Source organism: Plectropomus leopardus, chromosome 9, assembly GCF_026936395.1.
Source record: "Plectropomus leopardus strain MGB_pleo_1.0 chromosome 9, ASM2693639v1, whole genome shotgun sequence".
Taxonomy (NCBI): Eukaryota; Metazoa; Chordata; class Actinopteri; order Perciformes; family Serranidae; genus Plectropomus; species Plectropomus leopardus.
The window spans coordinates 34834360-34854038 of NC_142184.1; the positions used below are offsets into that span (position 1 = coordinate 34834360).

The following is a 19679-nucleotide window of genomic DNA, read 5'->3' on the forward strand; positions in this document are numbered from 1 at the left end:
AATATAGCGAATCTAAGCGTATATGTATTACAGTCAAGCATACAGTCGCATAAAACTTAAAACATCAACTGTGAATAACAAGGTGGCAAACGGACATGCATACTCTATTAAGATTACAAACGCAAATCTTCACATATCTGGCAACCCAATCTCCACTAGCTTGTCCAACATAGTTTAGTATATCAGCTGATTCAACTATGTTGACAGCTAAACTTTAACTCTGGGAGATAAATACACTGAGGCTGGTAGTTCTTTAAAAAATAGTGTGCTTCATTTTATTGGTGAAAAACATTATAGAAAATACTTCAAAATCATTGCATCTGCTGCTTTCACACAGAGGAACACAGTTACCACAAATCCCCGCCTGCATTAAACCCTTTGAAACCTAAGCACATTAGCTTGATTTCTTTCACATGGGAAGAAGACAACCAGCAAGGAAAGCAGAAATTACCCACAATTAGCAAGAAATTAGTAAAAAGAACAAGAAATTAGAAAGAAATTACAAATTTAAGGAATTAATTATGAAACAAACAAAAAAGAAAAGAAAAAGAAAGTTTAAAAAAAAAGTCAACCAAAACAATAAAGACTTAGCAATTCTGTTACATAATTTTAAATGTGTAGTTACGATGCTTATATACAGATTTTTAAAAATAATCTACTAATTTCTTGCAATTGTTGTTCTTGCAAAGTTGCTCATTGACTTTTTTTTCAGTGTTTTTGAAAGAAATCGCACCAATTTCACTCGGGGTTCAAAAGTTTAAATACTTGTGAAAGGCATCTGAAAGCAACACATGAAAAGTGAAAAGTTTCACAGGGTGAATCAAGTCGACCAGTGCAAATCAACTCTTTTGTTTTGTCTCCTCAAAAACATCCCTGCAACATTTGTTCATAATCGCTGAATAACAATACTGTCACCACAACATTCAGTCCAGGGGTTCCACACATTTCATCAGTTTTTGGTTCTGGGAAATTGAGAGGTGGAAAGACTGTCTCCTTCCCCCCCTATAATTAGTCTGTACAAGAGGATCAGTTACTGTACTCTCCTTGGAATGGAGGGCAGAGAGGAAAGGAAAGACCGAGCTGGAAAGATTTGGAGGGATGGAAAGGTGGAGCAAGAAAGAAAAAAGGGCAAAAGAGAGAGGGAGCGTGTGAATGCTGGCACTGCAGTCTTTTCCAGGGTTCACTGGGTCACCAGCGGTCCTGCTAATGTGTCTGGATTGCAAAGCCTGGTTGCAGCTACAGACTACGGCAGCAGCTAAAAGAAATGTAGGGAAACTTATTTCCCTGATGGAGAGGAAATAGACTTGGGCAGTATCACACTATTATGTTATACCAGGGTATTCAGAAATCCTGAAGGTATGTTTTTCAATACTGTCATAAATACAGGCGCTCCTCCATCTATTACATTCATTGTATGTAGTACACAGCACGCACCACCAGAGCTCGGTCTCCAGTCTCTACCACAGACAGTATATAAAGACGGACAACATGACAGCTCCCCCAAAGTGTAACTTTTTAGTCTGGATCGTCCCCTGGTGGCTGACTGCAGTATAAGTCATAAAGCCCACCCATCCATGTTAGTGAATGGGACATAGACCAAACTTAAAACTCAAAGTACACACCAAATAAATTTTTCCCAAAGACGGTTTCTGTCACTGAAGGTAGTTCTCATCACCCTGTTTGTTTAAGTGATCGTTATTATTATATGTTTATATGGTTTTATAAGTTATAAATTATTATATGTTTATATGGTTTTATAAGTTATTCAGTTCTACAAAAAGGGGATTTTCAGCCATGATTCACCACTGTGACAGCCAATCAAAGTACTCACAATCAATTGGGTTGCACGAAACTGGTTGGACTAGTGTTTGGGCAGGAACTCCTCCGCCATGGGTATTGCTACTGCGCAGACTCCATCTTTATACCATCTTTATATACAGTCTATGGTCTCTACTGGTGCAACTGGCAGCTGAGCTGAATGACACAGCAACAGCAGAGGGAGAAGTTACAGTGGTGGTGGGAGGAGAGGGGTTGCTAGTGCCTCATACTTAAACTGTCAAATAACATTTACCCCGGTAAAATTTCAGGAAGGTATCAAGGTGTGAAATATTACATACCGCCCAAGCCGCAAAGGAAGCAGTAAGAAGCCAAATCTTGAGCAGGAATATACAAATACAGATTTTAAAGCAGGAAAAAAACAAAAGTAGTGTTTCTTGATAACAGTGGTGTCAATGCCATAACATTTCACAGACATTACCCTACTGACCTGCTACGACATAATTTATAAACCCTTCCTCCCTTCTCACAGATTAAAACTTATTCTAAAATAGGACCGGCCTTCAAGAAACATCACGTCACATATAAACATTCTCTGCTGTCAACATGATCTGTCGCCTCCTCATGGAGAGTCCTCCAGCATTTGCACCCAGAGGATGACCACGTGACCCTCAGAGTTCTTCTTTGTGATTTAGTTTCCCAGGCTTGTCCATGCCAAAAAAGGACGAATTAAGGCCATGGACGTCCCGCTCTCTCTTCACAAAGCCAGAAAAGGAGGAGACGCAGTTGCCGATGAAGTGGTCAGCTCGACCTAAGATGTACAGGTCCATTTGGGCTGATTCTGGCTGAAGACTTACCACTTTAACCTAAAAAGCAAAAATAAAATACAGATAAAGTATGGAGGATCAAATCTGCTATAATCACTGGTTTTTACAGATGATATCACATCACTCTGATCATGGCTTCCCTCCATTGGCTCCCTGGTCAGTAAAATTTCCATTTCAGAAAAATTACATTTAAGTTTAGATGATGGGCTGGATGGCTTCTGACTTCAGCTCTTGGCAGAAACACATGGAGCCCAATATGAAGCACAAGTTACTTATGACATACCTTTAAATCCATCCAAACCCACCTTCCCCTTGAAGAGCTTTTCAATATCCTTGCTGTGGGATTCAGAGTCTGTGGCGATGTAGACAGAGCGGGCAGAGGTCTTCTTCACCCACAGTTTGACGGCCCTGCGGATCTCTGACAGGTCAGGAAGGCACATGGTCATGGTGAGGGGCAAGGCTGTGTGGCGGTTGTAGCCAACACACTGAGGAGAGGCCATGAAGTGAGGCCCTGCTTCACCGCTCTTCAGCATTTTGCAGGCATTTTGCTGTCAGGGTGGATGAATAAAAAAGATTTAGATGTGACTAAATGATGGATAGGAATAAAGAATGCAGCAGATGGCAGCCTCAGTGTTATGCTCTCCACCACCTTTTCTGTTTTTTGTTTACTTGTTCAATTTTCAGCTCAGTCACTTCATTTTACAAACTTCTCTTGCATCAACTTATATTCACCAGGGAGGAACATTTGGAGACTGTTTCACAAAGCTTTTGTTGGAGGAGCAGAATCTCTCTTTGGGATGTAAAGGGTGTTTTTTACATGGTCTTAGGAACACTTTGGAAAACCGTTGTCAGTAGACACAGTTCATAACTGCATCTACACATGCAAGTTCAGACACTACCATGGAAAATGAAAGCCTGATATCAACAACACCGCCGATTTCTCTGTACCCAAGCTCATGTGGGATGGCCAGACATGAAGTAGAAAAGTGTGCTGTGGTCTGACGAGTCTACAATTCAAATTGTTTTTGGAAATCATTTAGAGGCAAAGGACCAAACAGATTGTCACCAGCCCAAAGTTCAAAAGCCAGCATATGTGATGCTATAGGGGTGTGTTAGTGTCCATGGCATCCTGGGTAACTTGCATATTTGTGAAGGCACCATGAATTCTAACAGGTACATAAAGGTTTGGAGCAACATATGCTGCCATATAGACAATGTCTTTTTAAGGGACGCCACTGCTTAGTCTAGTAAGGCCAGGCCAAACCACATTCTGCACTTTCCAACAGTGTGGTTCTGTAGTAAAAGAGTGCAGGTACTACACTGACCTGCACACAGTCCAGACCTGTCTCCTATTTAACATGTGTGGCAAATTATGAGGCACAAAATATTACAATGAAGACCCCGTGCTGTTGAGTAACTTAATTCATATATCAAGCAGGAATGAGAAAGAATTTTACTTTCAAAACCTTGACAATTAGTGTCCTTAGTTCCTAATGCAAGTGTTGCTGAAAGAAAAGGTAATTTATCACAATGATAAGCATGCCCCTGTCCCAACTTTTTTGGAACGTGTTGCAGGCATGAAATTCCCAACAAGTGTATATTTACAAAAACAGTCAGGTTTATCAGTTTAAATATCTTGTATTTGCATTATGTCCAGCTGAATATAGGTCAACAAGGATCATTTCAGACTTTACAAAGGTGCAAATGTTGCCCAGAATCTACCATAGCTCTGCAGGGGGCAAGCTTTCTTTGCTGTCAGTCAGTAGCTGCAAACAAACTTGACAGCTTCAGCAGCTTTTTGAAAAAGTGATATGAGGCAAAAAGCACTGAATATACCGTATATGATATGGGGCTCTGAATTTGATCAGTTCACTGTTTATCAGAACACAAATGAGACAAAACTTAGCTAGATAATGCACCCCGCCTCACACCGCCGCTGGACTGCTTTGCCATGAAAAGAGTGCACAGCATCTCCAGAGACCCAAAACCAAGCTGGAGATCTGATGCTGGATGGCCCCCACTAACCGCTGGATCAGCAAACTTTCTGTTGCTGCCATTACACAGCTGCTGCTGGCTACCAGCCTGCCATGATCTGCGGTACCTGAATTTGAGCTGCTGCAGCTGCTAACTGTTTCCTGGTGAAAACAAAAAAGTGATGTCTATGATATCTATGTTTGAGCAGATGTGTAATTGCCTGTATTTGAGCATATGAGTGAACATGTAAATGAAAGACATAGAGGAAACATTCCTTAAGTGTCCACACCCAAGATCATACATTGTGAAGAATATCTCACCCAGTCAATGCCAATCCTCAGGTGAATGCTGACATATGGTCTGGTCAGCAGGGTAGCAATGTGCTCCTCTCCCTCCTTAACCATCTTGTCTGACCACACCATATAGCGCTGCAGGCCCAAGTGCTCCTCTATCACTGGAAACTGGGCAGGAGCCCCAGGCAGTGCCAGGACAGGGTGCTGAGAGGGAGGGAACCTAATCAAACAGAATATGCTGGTGAAGATTCTCAGTCATACTGGTCATGGTAGGTGCTACATTGTAGGCAACTTGACTTGTCTGAGTTTCTTAACACTTTGAAATTTGGATCAATAAGCAACTTGGTAAAAAATGTTCCGCAAACTGCAAGATTTAGTAGATTTACAATTTTTTTTCTATAATGCTGAGGGAAAAAATCCAGAAAAGTATATTTAAATTACCATAGCTAGATTTTTAAAATAATTATTATCTTTTGAAGTTGCTAGTTGCCATCTTCCCATGTTTTTGAGAGAAATAAAACAGATTTGTTCAGGTTTGAAAGTGTTTAAGACATTTAGCCTCTCATTTGATTGGCTTCATCGGTTCAGGACTGAAGAGGCCGCTTGGATGAGAGGTGAAACATCCTCTAGAAACTCAAGCTTCTTCAGTCCAGAGGATACTGGTGAAGACTCTCATCATCCGATCATGGTAATTTGAGATTCTATAATGTAGGCAACTGCACTTGCTTGAGTTTCTTAAAAACATTTCACCTCTTATCTGAGTGGCTTCTTCAGTTCTGGGCTTAAGAAGCTGGTCAGATGAGAGGCAAAACATCTTCAAAAAACTCAAGCAAGTCCAGTTCTCTACAATACAGCACCTAGACCAAAACCAACAGAGGAAGCAGGAGAAGAATCTGCCTGTTAACAGCTACCTTTGATCTGGGGCTATCTTTGCCATCAAAAATCGACTGACAATAAAAACCTCAGACCCCCTTCAATCAGTCAATCAATCATTATGTTTAAGGCAAGGCTAGCAATGATCTTGATGAAGATGCTGCCTAAACATGTACTTACTTCTTCATCCACTGAGGTTGGTGGTGGGGACTAAAAGAAATACCACTGAATAAGACGGACTTGTCGAATTTCACGCCGACATAGTTCCAGAAAGGACCAAATGGGTTGCCGTCCTGAAAATGAATCAGAATCATCCGTTTATATCAGAGCAATGACACAGTAACAATAGTGTCATAATTTTGAGTTTGGCTTGATGAGCCACCAGAGGGCAGCATCTCAATCCCGACCTTGTAATCACCATAATTTATTGATGAAGAGAGTCTGGAATGCATCCACTTTCGAGTAAAGCACATTTATTCTTCTTTACTTTCATCTTCACTTGTTATTTTAAATCTTTCAGGAAAGAGAGATATACAGGGTTCATATATATTTCTCCCCATACATTTCCATGACTTTTCCTGGACTTTGAGGCAAATTTTAAAGACCACACATTGTCTGAAATTACCATCGATACTCCTTGACAGTTCTTCTATATGACTATGTAATAGCTTTTGTAAATATATATTATTTATATTATAATTTTATTTATTTAGGCGGCTGTAATTTTTTAAGAACTGGGGAGGGACTTATGTTTTTTTATTTCGACCTAGGGGATGGGCATACAACTTGAAATGGCTGTATTTCATATTTATTTCACCACAGACTTTTTCTAGAAAACCTTTCCCTTTAAACATTTTTAATTTATTTTTAAAGAAAGAAATGGCTTCTAAAAAATAAATAAATAAATAAAGTTTTTGGTATGGTCTGTGGGCTTGGAAGGCATTTTGTCTTTAAAAGTCACCAATAATTACACCATTTATCACAGCCAGAGACTGCTAAAACAGAAATTAGCATTGTTTTTTTTTAAATTTCAAATGGTCCTTGAACACACCATGTGTTATTATACAGATTTATGAAACAAAATTCCAGGACTTTTTTCAAAACTTTCAAGGTGTATGTAGTTTTATATAACAGTTTCAGGCCAAGAAATTGTTATTTGCAGCTTCCATGAATTTTCCAGGTTTTTCATGACTATAGGAACCCTGAATAAGTAGATGATCTGAAAGCAGCAACTAAAACACAACAGATTATCATACTTTCATTGAAGCTACCTGACATCCATCAATCATCCACTCAGCTGGAGCCTCACCTTCATGGGGCAGGATTTCTTGTCTGCACTCCGCTGTGCAGCAGTCTCAAAGCAGTAGGCTTTCCTTTGTGTTGAGGGCCAGTATTTGGGAGCCAGCTTCTCCATGAAGTCCTCCAAACTGACCACGCGGTGGTAGGCAGACAAGGCCTCCAGCTGGAAGAACTCACTGTAGGGAACATGGATCTGAACGGAACAGAAAAAGGAAAGAATGGAATGAACACTACAGTTTAATTCAGATTTAAAAGATAAGCCCGGTGGTATTGAAACATTTTTATTTTCAAAATATCCCATGAAATACCAAAGCCAACTATTAGTTAGATAGACAGTTAGACTGTCTTAGCACTGCTCTTAGCACATTAGTTTCTACAGAAGATGTAACTCTTCAATTATGGGTCATTTTCATATTTAAAAAACAGGCTCAGAGCATTTCTTAGGGACTATTTTGAGCTACAGAATTGGTGTTCTAGTTTCTATTTCCAGCAGCAGGATAGTGTATGTGGGACTGACTCAAAATAAACTAGTGTGTGTGTGTGTGTGTGTGTGTGTGTGTGTGTGTGTGTGTGTGTGTGTGTGTGTGTGTGTGTGTTCATGGTACTGAAGGATCAAATGACCCAGTGTAAAAATGTGACCCATCAATTTTGTTTTTAATGCTTTTTGGATGATGACGGCACACATTGATGAGATATATCGGGCTTTGGGTATACACACAGAATATCTGTGAGTAGGTTGTTGGTTTTGGTCTTTCTGCTCACTTTTCTGAAATGCTGACCCCCTGTGAGCCAACATGCAGCCTTAGATCCTAAGGTGGGTCGGACTCCTGGTCATTCCAAAGTTGAGGCTCAAATCTAAAGGAGACCGTGCTTTTGCCATTAGGACCCCTCGACTTTGAAATGACTACTTTAGGAAAGACGGCTGCAAAATCAGTGACATCTTTTAAATCACTTCTTAAAACTGAATATCATCACCATCTGTCATTTGTGCCAAGATATTTCACCCTGTTACACAGATCAAGATTATTGGCAGACAGTTAAGGTCATTTTGTGGTTTTGATCTGTCACTCTTCTTTTTTGTTAAATTAAGGTAATACTCTTGTAACTTTTAATTAATGTCTTGCTTTTCTTGGGGGGGGGGGGGCATTTCATCTTTAGTTTCACACTACTGTCCTTCCACGTGTTTAAAAGAAATAAAGCCAACTTGCTCAGGATTCCAAATGGACACTATTACTGTACTGTGTTTATTCAGTGCATATTAGAGTTATTGTCTATTCACAGTTTCTTTTTAAACTGTAATTTGTAGTTTATTTTTTCAGATATTGTATTTTTATTTTTTAACTGTCTTTATTTCTTACCTGTTTTTGTGATTTACAAGACTTGGTTGCTGTAACACTGAAAGTTCTCTTTTGAATGAATAAAATACTGCAAGTATCTACATTATAAATAATCAGATGTGTGTGATTGCAGTCAGTGACAGGCTGTCAGTGTCAATGTCTATTGGTTCACTGACAGTACTCACATTGGTGTAAGGGGGTGTGTGGTGGCGGTACACTATCCACGGAGGGACTGCCAGGGTTCGGTTCAACATCTTTGCAAAGGCCAACGATCCAAGGAAGTGATCTGCCTGGTTCCCAAAGCGACCTGAACAATAACGAGAAAGACAATGAGAATGATGATGGTGTGTGCAGGGCAGAGGATTAGAACCTGACAGCATGGTGCACCAACAACAACCTGTTCTTTAACACCAAAAAGACCAGGGAGATACGGTAAGGACAACACACAGCCCCGTCTCCATTTACACAGAGGCTGTGCAAAGAGTCAACAGCTTCAAGTTCCTCGCACTGAAGGGTAGAGTATCCGCACCAATTGTGCATGACAGCCCTCCAGCCTGTCGCACTGAGTTCCCATCACTAGAACATCTCTAGAACACTCGCTGTCTGGGAGGTAGGGTTTTGCATCTTCACTGGTCACAAAATATGATTCAACTGTGATTATCATGCCATTGATTCAATTCCATTCGACAAAGTATCACAATGCATTGCATCCTCAGTTTTCTATATTAATGCAAATGGATACTTTTTCCATCACTAAAGCAGTCAGAAGAATATGAACTCCCCTTTTTATTAGTTAAAGATTTCTTTATTTTATTCTTTATTTTAATTATTGACAAATGTTATTATTATTATTATTTTTATTGGGGGGGTTGTCTTTTTGTTTTTAATATGCATTGTCTTTGAGAATGTGGAGAGCACTAAATACAATTAAAATCTTGTTTAAAAAAATAAAATTGAAATCTTCAAACAAAACGAATGCCTCTGCAGTCTAGCTGCCGCTTGTAGCAACTGTCTTCTGCTCTAGGAAAGAAAACTGAAAGTCACAAACATGACTTTAGTCAAAACACAGCAGACAACAGGAATATTTGAAATAGTAAATACCAAAACACATCAAACTTTTTATCAGTTTATATAGTGCAGTGTACTTCTTCATAAAAGAAAATATTTAGATGTTAAAATTAAAGAAAATAAAATAAGACAAAATGAATTGCATTTTTTAAAAAAGCCTTCGGTCTACATGTAGCTCCTATGGTTTACTAATGTTTGGGTGCAGTGATCAAAGTTGTAGTGTTAAAATTACAATTTAAATAGTATAAAATATATAGTTTATAGCTTATAATATGTGTGAAATGAAAATTTCATTAAAAAACGGGGAGTGGGATACAAGCAGGAATATGAGAAAAATATGAGAAACTAAAAATAAATAAATAAAAGATACCTAAAATATAAAAATCATTTTAATTTCTCAAGTGCTAAAGCAATTAAAACACACTTAGTTTCATCATAAAACCATAAAGTGATAAGTGCTGTAAGTATCAAACCATGACAAAATGAAGGGTTTGGGTCGGGTTAATATGAGGGACACACATTGACGGGGAAAAGGTTTTGGACCGGCGTCTGTCTAACGGTAAGGATTCAAATGTTCTCGAAGTAGAAATGTTATGAACATAATTCCTCTCTAAATTACTGAACACCTGTGTTCAGTTTTAAACGATAAGTAGCGTTATTTCTGTCCTTCAAAAAACTCCCCTCTCAACTTCTGAATGAAGTTTGGAGGTTCGCTAGCTAACACACAACACGATGAAAATACCAACGTAACGGCTCTAAAGAAGTATTTACCCATGCAGGGGCAATACAACACGTAGCCATTCTGATCCCATGTCAGTTCTTCAGCAAAAGTCCGACAAATTTGCAGTAAAAGTGATGAAAGTAAACACGTCAGAGTGAGAACATGACGCGTTTGTTGTTTAACCGCCATTGTGGTTCATTTTATGTCCCAGAATGCACCGGCTTTCCGTCTGCTTCTTCTTTGGCTTTATTGAAGATTTTAAGCGACCATCAACTACATGTGCTTCCGCCTAGTGTACCGGAGATGGTAGAGGCTCGTCAGTGTAAGGTAAGCTTCTTTTTATCCCTGGATAAAGCATTAAACATTGTATCCGTTACCTCTTAGCACTAAAAGTAGCTATTGTTATGCTGCCCCCACGTGCTAGTCGGAAATGTCTATTTGCGGTGTTTACGAGTCACGAGCACATTAAAAGTCGTAATAACAGGTGGTCAATTGAGAAATTTCGATGTTCTTTTCCTCTTTATTGCACAAAAGGATGTACAGATAAGTACAAAATGAGAGAGGGAGGTGAGAAAACTGTTACAAGTTAAAAAAAAAAAACAACAAAAAAAAAACAAAACAGAATACTAATAGATGCAATTAGAAAGCCAGAGAAGGGTCTAAAGAAAAATACCAAAGGTCATTTCGATGATACCTGACTTCCGAGTTGTGACGTTTGCATGATGTCTCAGAGCAGCAGAAATGGCCGGAAAAACTGAAACAGCAACAATTGATATTTTCTGTCTGTATTGCAATAGACAGAACATGGAGAAGGTGGCACGCAGCGGTCAGGACAGAGACCAGGCTGCAGCACTGACCATCAGCCTGAGGCTTCACAGGTGAGCACAGATTTTAACTGACTGAGGACATGTTGTCTGTAGGATAACAGTGATTCTCAGATTAATTTCCAAAGCTGTTGACACTTGGCACTTAATTATCTACTTAACCGTGTAGATGTTTGGGGGTTATTCTCTGTCAACTCAACCAGCTCAACGTTTGATTTTGATCATTTTAAAGAACTTGATCGATTGAAAGTGAGAGGATGATAAATCACTCCAGCTCTTGCAAAATGAGGATGTGAGAACATACATAATTTTTTTAAACTGCAACGCGCACTTCTATTGCTCTGTTGGTTGGTTGGTCAGTTGTCGGTTTTTGCAAATTTGGCATTGAGGTCAAATCTGTATGCACATGTGTGTAAGAGAGAGAAGGTGTGTGAAGGTTTGTGTTTGAGCTTATACCATGCAAATTGGTTTAGGTGTGGTGTGTTTGGAGTGGCCTAGAACAACAAAGGAGCTTAACTTTTAAACTATTTCACAGACTTGTTTTTAGATTTTGTGGAAAGATTGGCCATGAGCCAAAAGACAGCTGATTAACAGTTGGTGCCAATTTGTAAAAAAAAAAAAACAAAACAAGTGCAGTGGGTGTGGCCTATGACAAAAAGGTGCATAACTTCTAGATACATTGATTTGGATCAATATATAGATCTAATATCACCGAAGCAAAGTGAAAACATCAGTACATGTCACCATCTTTAACCCTTAGGGCCTGCTTTAATATCACACACACTTGTATCATTGAAAATTACAAATAACAAGGCAAAAGTCCAGAATGACACACAGAAATAATGCAAAACATGTTTTTATGCTCTGAAGGCTGTGGGGTCAAAAAATGCAGTTTGAATGGGTTTCAGTGGTGCATTTTTTGGTGCATTTTTTGCACTTAACAGAATAAATGTAACAGTTTTGTTTCCACTGTGTATTTTAGACTTATTGTACGAGCTGGGCTGGAAATTCCAAGATTAAAAACAAAAACACAATCTTTCCAAAATGTATGCCATATGCTCATGCACACAGCCAAAATGATCAAAAAAATGAAGAATGAAAAGAATGTAAAATGTGCCAAACGATCGCTAAGGATTAATGATGGCCTTTATTTTGAAATTTCATCATTCCAGTAGTGAGACGTCTGAGTTCCCGTTCCTGGGCAAGCACACCTCCCTCCTTAACATTCAAACAGTGCTAGGGGCTTAGCATAGGCCAACAATGACAAGCAACAAGAAAAAACCTCAATGAGGATATTTAGTGATATCGTCTCATCTCGATCTCAGGTCCCTCGGTTCAATTTAATCGAATCGAAATTATGTCGTGTCAGACTTTGTGCAAATATCAGGAAGTATCCTGTGGTTGACCAACAAATTTATCATTAGTATTGTGATAAAACTTGTGATTTACACTCCTAATAACTTCTAGTTAGATTCACAAACATGACCAAAGTTCATCTGAAAGACACACACAGACGAGGCGGCTGTAGTTCAAGTGGGTGGTCCTGTAACCGAAAGGTTGGCGGTTCGACCTCCGGCTCCTCCAGTCAACATGTTGAAGTATCCTTGGGCAAGATACTGAACCCCAAATTGCTTCCCCTGGATGTTCCATTGGTTTGTGAATGTATATGAATTGTTTAAAAACTGAGTAGCAGGTGCTACCTTGTGTGGTAACCTCATAGTGTGAAAGTGCTTTGAGTGCTATACACCTGCAGGGCCATTTATGGATAAACATTTACACACATCCATTTTTGCTATGTCTTCTTTCATAAGTCACAAACCAGCATTTCATAGCAAGGCATCATTGGACTGGTGACTCGCATTTGTATGTTTGTGAATGTTTGTGTGTGAATGCAAGAACTCACTCACAGAAGAGAAACAGCCCGTTGTCTTTACCGTTACTAGCACTCCTGACCACTGTGATAAAAGATGTGCCAATGCCAACCAAACATTGGTTAACCCTTTGAAACCTGGATCAACATCAGTTTTCTTGCGCTGCGTTCAGACGCCTTTCACGAGCATGAATGATGATGCATGTCAGCACAAAGTTTGGAGGAGCAACTTGATCTCACACAAACAGCTGATTCAGCCATCGATCTTATCATGTGCTCATTCTCTTCTGATCATTCCTGCACGCTGACAAGCAAAGCAGCCATGCAAAGTTCACAACGCAAAGAAAAGTAATTGCATTAGACCTCCCCACTTTGCCTAAGATTCCTTGGTGAAAATCAGATGGAGCCAATCAGCGCTACGTCCAATGATAAAGAAATGAGGAGCAGCCGTCAGAGCTCTGCTGTTATACAGGCTCTTCATTAGATGTTCACATGTGCGCTCAACATGCCCGGTGTGCCGCATGGCAACATGTGGCCTGGGTGCGGCCTCAAACTTTTGTTACTTTCATTGAAGTGTCGGGACTCAGTGCCAGCCTGTCTTGTTTGGCTCAATCGACTGATAATTGCTTAAATATGTCACATTAAAGAGATCATTATCTACTGTGCTGATAGAGCCGATATGATCTGCATACAATTTGTTGTTCATTTTGATTCCAAGGACAACCGAATGTAAGCGATTCAGTGGTGATAACAGGCTGCGATGATCTAACAAACAACACATGTGGCCAAAACACCAAAAAAGAACGTTCGTTTTTCAATATTTGAACCCTTGAAAACCTAGAGCACATCACTTTTCGTGTACTGTTTATTTGTGCTTTTAACCCTGAGAAAACTGGTGCAATTTCTTTAAAAAACATGGGAAAAAACAACTAGCAAGTTGGTATGAAATGTTCAACAAACGTGCAAGAAATTAGGAGATTTAGAATTTTTTATTTTTTAAAGCAAGGGGAAAATGTCTAGGGAAAAAAGAAAAAAAATGTTACAAAATTAGTTTAATTTTTAGTCCATTTTTCCAGGTCATTTTCTTTTACTTACTTCTTACTTTTACTTTACTTCTTTCAAACTAAGTTTTGGGTAATTTTCTTGTACTTGTTACTCATTTCTAATTTTTTATAAAGCTAAGTGAAGTGTCTAGGGAAAAAAGAACAAAAGTGTAGGGAAATCTATATTTTTAATTAGCATAATTAATTGTGATTTGTTATCTTTTGTTTCCAGATAATTTTATTTGTTTGTTTTTAACTTTCTTTTTATTTATTTATTTTTTAAAATTCAGATAATTTCTTTGTACACCTTCTAATTGACTGCTAATTTTCAGAGCAGTTTCTTTTTTCTTTGCTCCGTGCCTTCCTCCCATGTTTTTGCTGGAATTCAAGTCAATTTGCTCACGTTTCAAAGTTTTAAACCAAAACCCATGACTTTTCTTGCCAGTGTTTGACATGGAGGAGCAGTCTGAGATGTTTTCTGCTCGGGGTGTTTGCTTTGAAGGATACTTAATCCCTCCACATACTCCAGTTCAGCCGTCCCAGCCTAACGTATTCTCTCTTTGTATTCAATCACTCTCGTTTTTCTTTTCTCTGATGCTCGACAGCTGGCTGTTCTTTCCCTCTTTTCCTGTGTCGTTCTCGGTGTCTGCTCCTCCCCCATCCCTTGAACACACACTGTTTTTCATTGTTAGAGATGACAGCAATGATAACAATGCAAAGAACCACAACTCACAGCCGGAGTATGTGAAAAAGAGAAAAAAAGACAGAGAAAGAGAGAGACTTCTTTCAGGTGAACAAATGGCATGCAATAGTGAAGCATAAAAATATACTTGCATTCTTCCCATTTTTGTTCGATATTTCCGGCACAGATGGAGTCTGATCTACTAATAATCGATAGATGGTACATTTTTTAAACTATAGGATTATACAAATTGTACATTTTGTTTGTGGCGAGTCTTTGACTCACCATCCCGTTCTGACAATTTCATTTCCCGTTTTGAATCTATAAGTTCCTCACATACATAACACGTTGCTGCAGAGGAAGAAGGTGACGTTTGCATGTCTATAGATATATGTCACTCACGTCTCCCCCTCCCTCTGTCTCTCTGTCTTAACCTCTGCCTCTTTCTGACTCGCTGCCGGTGCAGAATAACAGGCCTAACACGCTGCCTGTGGCCTTTCACAAGAGGGAAATAAGGTAGTCAACCTCAGAAAAAAAAAAGTAAAACCCGCCTCCTGTTGACCTTTCTGTGTTGTTACTGACAACCTGGCTTTCAATTCAGCTCTCGGCTGCAACTTAAAGCATGTGTGCCGTCATTTCCCAGATTCAGCACGCAGAGACCAAATGTCATTTCATTTGAAATCCACCTAAACCACAGTTTCGCCACCAGATAGGCCTATAAAACGAAAATAAACTGTAGTTGAGACATTTTTACTGAGAGTGATACAAAAAAAAATCAGCATGAAACTATAACAAAATAACTAATTTTTATCCCTAAAGATAAAATGTAATTGAGACGTTGAGAAAAAGCATATTTTAAAAGAAGTTTTTCTCTCGGCTAGAGCTAAAAGTGTCCCTTAAGAGTGACAATATTGAATCTAACTGAAAACTAAGTGAAAAATAATACAACTTATTTTGGCTGTAAAGTTTTATAGAGATTCAGAGAAAGCTAAAACTCTTGACATAACACCCGTTTTTTAGCACAAATTTTACTCTTAACTAGGATTCCCTGTTTGGATTTGGAGTGCTTGACTGAAAAAAAGAGAGTTGCGCTTCAGTTGATAACACATAAATGAATTAAGGTTTTTTTTTCAAATCAAGTTATCAAGTTTGATTAACACCACTGCTTGGAAAATCGAGTTGGGAAAACTGAATTCATTTATGTGTCACTGATCGTAGCATCTATTTTAAGTTGGTTAACAGTCCTCTTTTTCAAGTGTGTCAAGGAAAAGATGCTCAAAAATAACTAACAAAAATCATTGAGGCTATAAAGATTTATTTAGATTGGGGGCTGTTGAGAACTAGTTCAAATTAAACAAAACTCTGTTAACAAATTGCCTGTTTTAGCTTTAGTTTAGATTCAACTCTTGAACCTCGGATAAATCAGACATAAAAACTAACAAATTGTTTTTAAACATAGATAGATAGATAGATAGATAGATAGATAGATAGATAGATAGATAGATAGATAGATTTAGAGGAAACCTATTTTGGCTCTAAATATTTATTTACATTGAAAGGTATTTAGAAAATGGCTAAAACTAAAATAAAAAGTCTCTTGACCTGTATGCCTTTTTTTAAAGGCTTTTTTAAAGTTTTCCTCCCAGTTCAGAGCTCATGTTTGGCTGCTGTGTGCCTGGTCCCATGTATACAGACTGAGTTTATCATAAAAGTAACAAAAATTTTGTAGATTAAAAGTTGTTAAGAAAACTACCCAAAACTAGCCTGTGGAGGAAGTATTCCGATTTTTTTACTTAACAAATAAAAGTTCTTCATTCCAAATCTCACTTAAGTATAAAAATATTAATAAATTATGCTCAAAGGACTCGGTAAACGTAGTCATTGATGCAGAATGGCTTATTTCAGAACATTTTAAGCTATCATATGATTGAATTATGATTATTGGTGAATTAATATAAACATCACTCTGCAGCTGGTACAGTTTTGGCTGTTTTGTTTTTTTTTTAACTTTAATACACACTGTTTGGTAGCTTGTGAATTTCAATAAAGTTTTGTCTTTATCTGTATTTTACATTATCTTTTATTTGTTGATTCTATTTGAATGAATAATCTAGATCTGCAAGGTGTCAAGTAACCAACTAATAATGTAAAATAAATATAGTGAAGAAAAAAGTGCAATATTGGTGTAGGATGAAAAAGAAGCAAAAGTTTGAAATACTTGTGTATTACAAGTAGCTCAAAGTTGTCCTTCAGTACAGTAGCCAACTTGATTTAATACACTTGTTAACATGAAACTAACAAAATCCTCTTGACAGTATGTTTATTTTTTATTTGGCAGCAGCATGAGGAAATTAAAAAAGAAAAAAAGAATCAAACACTTGAGTGACAAAAAAATAACTTATTTCTGTTCTAAATATTTTGGCCATGAATATTTACTTAGTTTTTAATTAACTTGTCAAGTTTTTTTTTTAAAAATTGCTGACATAATGCTGGTTTTTCATAGTAGTTGCCCTCTTAGTTAGGATCCCTGCTGGCAGCAGTGCGACATAATGTGACGTAAATGTGTACAGGACACTCTGTGTTCCACCCATCCGCCTTATCAACCTGCTGCAGATCTGTGCAGCCGGCTGCCAGTGGCCTGATACCCAGCAGCGTCACAGAGCAGCCTGTCTCAGCTGAGATCCACACCTTCTGCTGCGGGCCGGGCGATCACACAGCAGATGCTCAGTGGTTACATCATACAGGAGGTGATCAGATGCTATCTGTCACTGCAACGTTCAGCATCATCGCAGCATGTTGTGTAACGTGTTTTGAATGTTACGCAGCATGCCATGTTGATATTTAGGGTGTGAGAGGTGTACTTGGATGTTGGCTGTGCTGTGCCACAGGACAATTGTTGATGATTAATCCCCAAATATATGTACTGTAAAACCATTAATACCCCAGGCTATTATTATTATCATTATTATTATTATTATTATTATTATTATTATTATTATTATTATTATTATTATTATTATTATTATTATTATTATTAAATCACTGAATTCAACAGGCTTATATTTGGGACAGGTGACTGTATGTGACAGGATTTTAATTCCTTTCACACAAAACTTAACTTAACCTCTTAAGAGCTGGGCAAATTGGCTTTATTTTATCTAAAAAGATGGGAAGAAGATAATGAGCAAAAGAAGGAGAATTGACCTCGAGGTTAGCAAGAAATCTGTGAAAAGTACAAGAAGATTACCTGAAAATCTACCAAAAAAACAAAACAAACAAATAAATACAAAACAAGAAATGACTGAAAAAATGCTTAAAATATATAATAATTCTGTTTTGTGTCATTCTTATGCTAAAAATACTATTTTCTTTGGTATTTTCTGGTTTAACATTCATATATTAATAATTATTCTGGTGTTGTTGTGAGCGATATTGTGTGTGTGCAGTTTACTAGAGCAGCGCTCAATTACATGCTAGCTCCCAAAAATGGAATTCAGTCACCAAAACTTTGAGAACCTCTGACCAAAGTTTTTTGTTAAAAAATTGAAGCTAAAATCGTCAGTTTAGCCGTTACCTTTTAAAAACATGTATCCTGGGAGGAAATTCCCCTGAGACCCCCCACAAGGATTAGGTTGATTGAAAATGGTCGCCCAAACGTTAAATTGGTGATTATGGCCCTGACATTCTGTCATTGTTAAACCTTGTAGCACCTAATAATGAAATCATTTTCTGAAATTTTGCTCTCAACTTGACCAATAATGTTTCTTTTCTTCCAAACGGATGATGTAATAATTTAAGAATTTGTAATAATGTGAAAATTATGTTTGTTTGTTTGTTTTTAAATCGGGAATGTAATGTAAGCAAGTGTACAAAGAAGAAGTCAATGAAATATTCTTTTCCATCTGAGTCAGCAGTGATTCTTATTGAACGAAGAAAAACAAGTTAAACAAGTTAAAGAAATGTTTGGTTTTTTTTTTAACATTTTAAAGTTTAATTTCTGGTATTTTTTAACAACCCTGAAGAATTATTTCTAAAATTTAGCATCACTGTGCATTGGGAAGAATGTAAAGGGATATTACATTGTGGGTGAAAAAAACTGATTGCAATATCAGTCAGGACATTTTATTACATTTTTGGTCAGATTTGTTGGGTTTGTTGGGTCTACATTCTTGCTAAAGCTTGGCACAAATTTGATGACATTTTTAGGATATTATGACATTATTGGGTGCTACAAGCCTTTTTGACCCATTAACCCAACACCACCCAACGTCACCCTGAAACCCAGACTCAGCAACACATACTAGAATAATAGAATGTATTTTTGCGCAACTATAATTACTAGAAGTACTTTCCAAAACAAAAGTCAGTGAGAAAACCGTGCAGATCCACAGCCGGCCTCAGCAACTGTGCGGGATGTCTGCGTCTCTCTCTGAGGTTTCCCCCCATCCTTTCTAAGCTGTTTATCGCCCATGTCTGCTAACGTAAACCGCCCATCTGTTTTAAACAAAACACATAAAAACACACACATAGTCATTTCCCACCACGGCCGACCCTGAAAGAAGGGATGCTGGGTATTCTGGTGGCAAGGAAATACACTCCAGATGTGAACAAATTGTCCCTCTTACTAATTGCTATTGTGTTCGCTGATGCTGATTTTGGACCGTTTTTTTTTTTTGGTTTTTTTTGGTAGATGGGTCTACCAGTTGATTAGTGTGTGTGTGTGTGTGTGTGTGTGTGTGTGTTTGTGCGGGAGCTGTGATTAGAAAGCTGGTGGTGTTAAGAGTGGAGATGTGAAGTTAAGGGCGTTACAGGAAGGAGAGGTAAATTGGGATGACACTGGAGGAGCATTTGGAGATCTGACTACTGTTATCCAGCCACCATAAACAGACACAGATGTTTCTGCTCAGTGCCTGATGAAGGCTTTATTTAAGGGAGCCCATCGTCTTCTTCTGTCCTGTCATCATAACTTCTGAGAGGCGGGCTCGCTCGTCCCTCGCAGTGCATCTAATCAGGACTGATTAGGTGTGTGGTAGCCAGAGTCATGCAGGGGTAGCGGCTGCTCCGAGGGCTGCCCCTGCTGTCCTCTCTACAG

The 19679-nt window shown here is 38.3% G+C and overlaps 1 protein-coding gene and 1 long non-coding RNA gene across 3 annotated transcripts; one reads left to right on the forward strand and one right to left on the reverse strand.

Annotated features, from left to right (window-relative positions):
• Nucleotides 1-249: 249 nt before the first annotated feature.
• On the reverse strand, nt 250-10396 carry pofut1 (protein O-fucosyltransferase 1). Its single transcript, XM_042492042.2, has 7 exons — nt 10219-10396; nt 8565-8686; nt 7053-7235; nt 5924-6036; nt 4898-5090; nt 2909-3151; nt 250-2642 (listed from the first exon to the last, which is right to left on the reverse strand). Exons 1-7 carry the CDS (start codon nt 10355-10357, stop codon nt 2448-2450), a joined length of 1188 nt encoding a protein of 395 aa, XP_042347976.2. The 5' UTR covers nt 10358-10396; the 3' UTR covers nt 250-2447.
• Nucleotides 9937-17904, forward strand: LOC121947131 (uncharacterized). 2 transcript variants are annotated; one of them, XR_006106063.2, is made up of 4 exons: nt 9937-10006; nt 10380-10495; nt 10966-11046; nt 17158-17904. It is a non-coding gene; the product is annotated as an uncharacterized LOC121947131 (long non-coding RNA). The 2 variants fall into 2 exon arrangements; XR_015777570.1 differs by having other exon boundaries at nt 17201-17904.
• Nucleotides 17905-19679: the final 1775 nt, after the last annotated feature.

Excerpts from the sequence above, each read along its gene's own strand:
- pofut1 (XM_042492042.2), bottom strand. The coding sequence starts at position 10,357 with ATGGCGGTTAAACAACAAACGCGTCATGTTCTCACTCTGACGTGTTTA. Across the intron at positions 5,091-5,923 it reads CAACCTCAGTGGATGAAGAA|GTTCCCTCCCTCTCAGCACC; the intron begins GTAAGTACATGT and ends CTGTTTGATTAG. Across the intron at positions 2,643-2,908 it reads AAAAGCTCTTCAAGGGGAAG|GTTAAAGTGGTAAGTCTTCA; the intron begins GTGGGTTTGGAT and ends TTTGCTTTTTAG.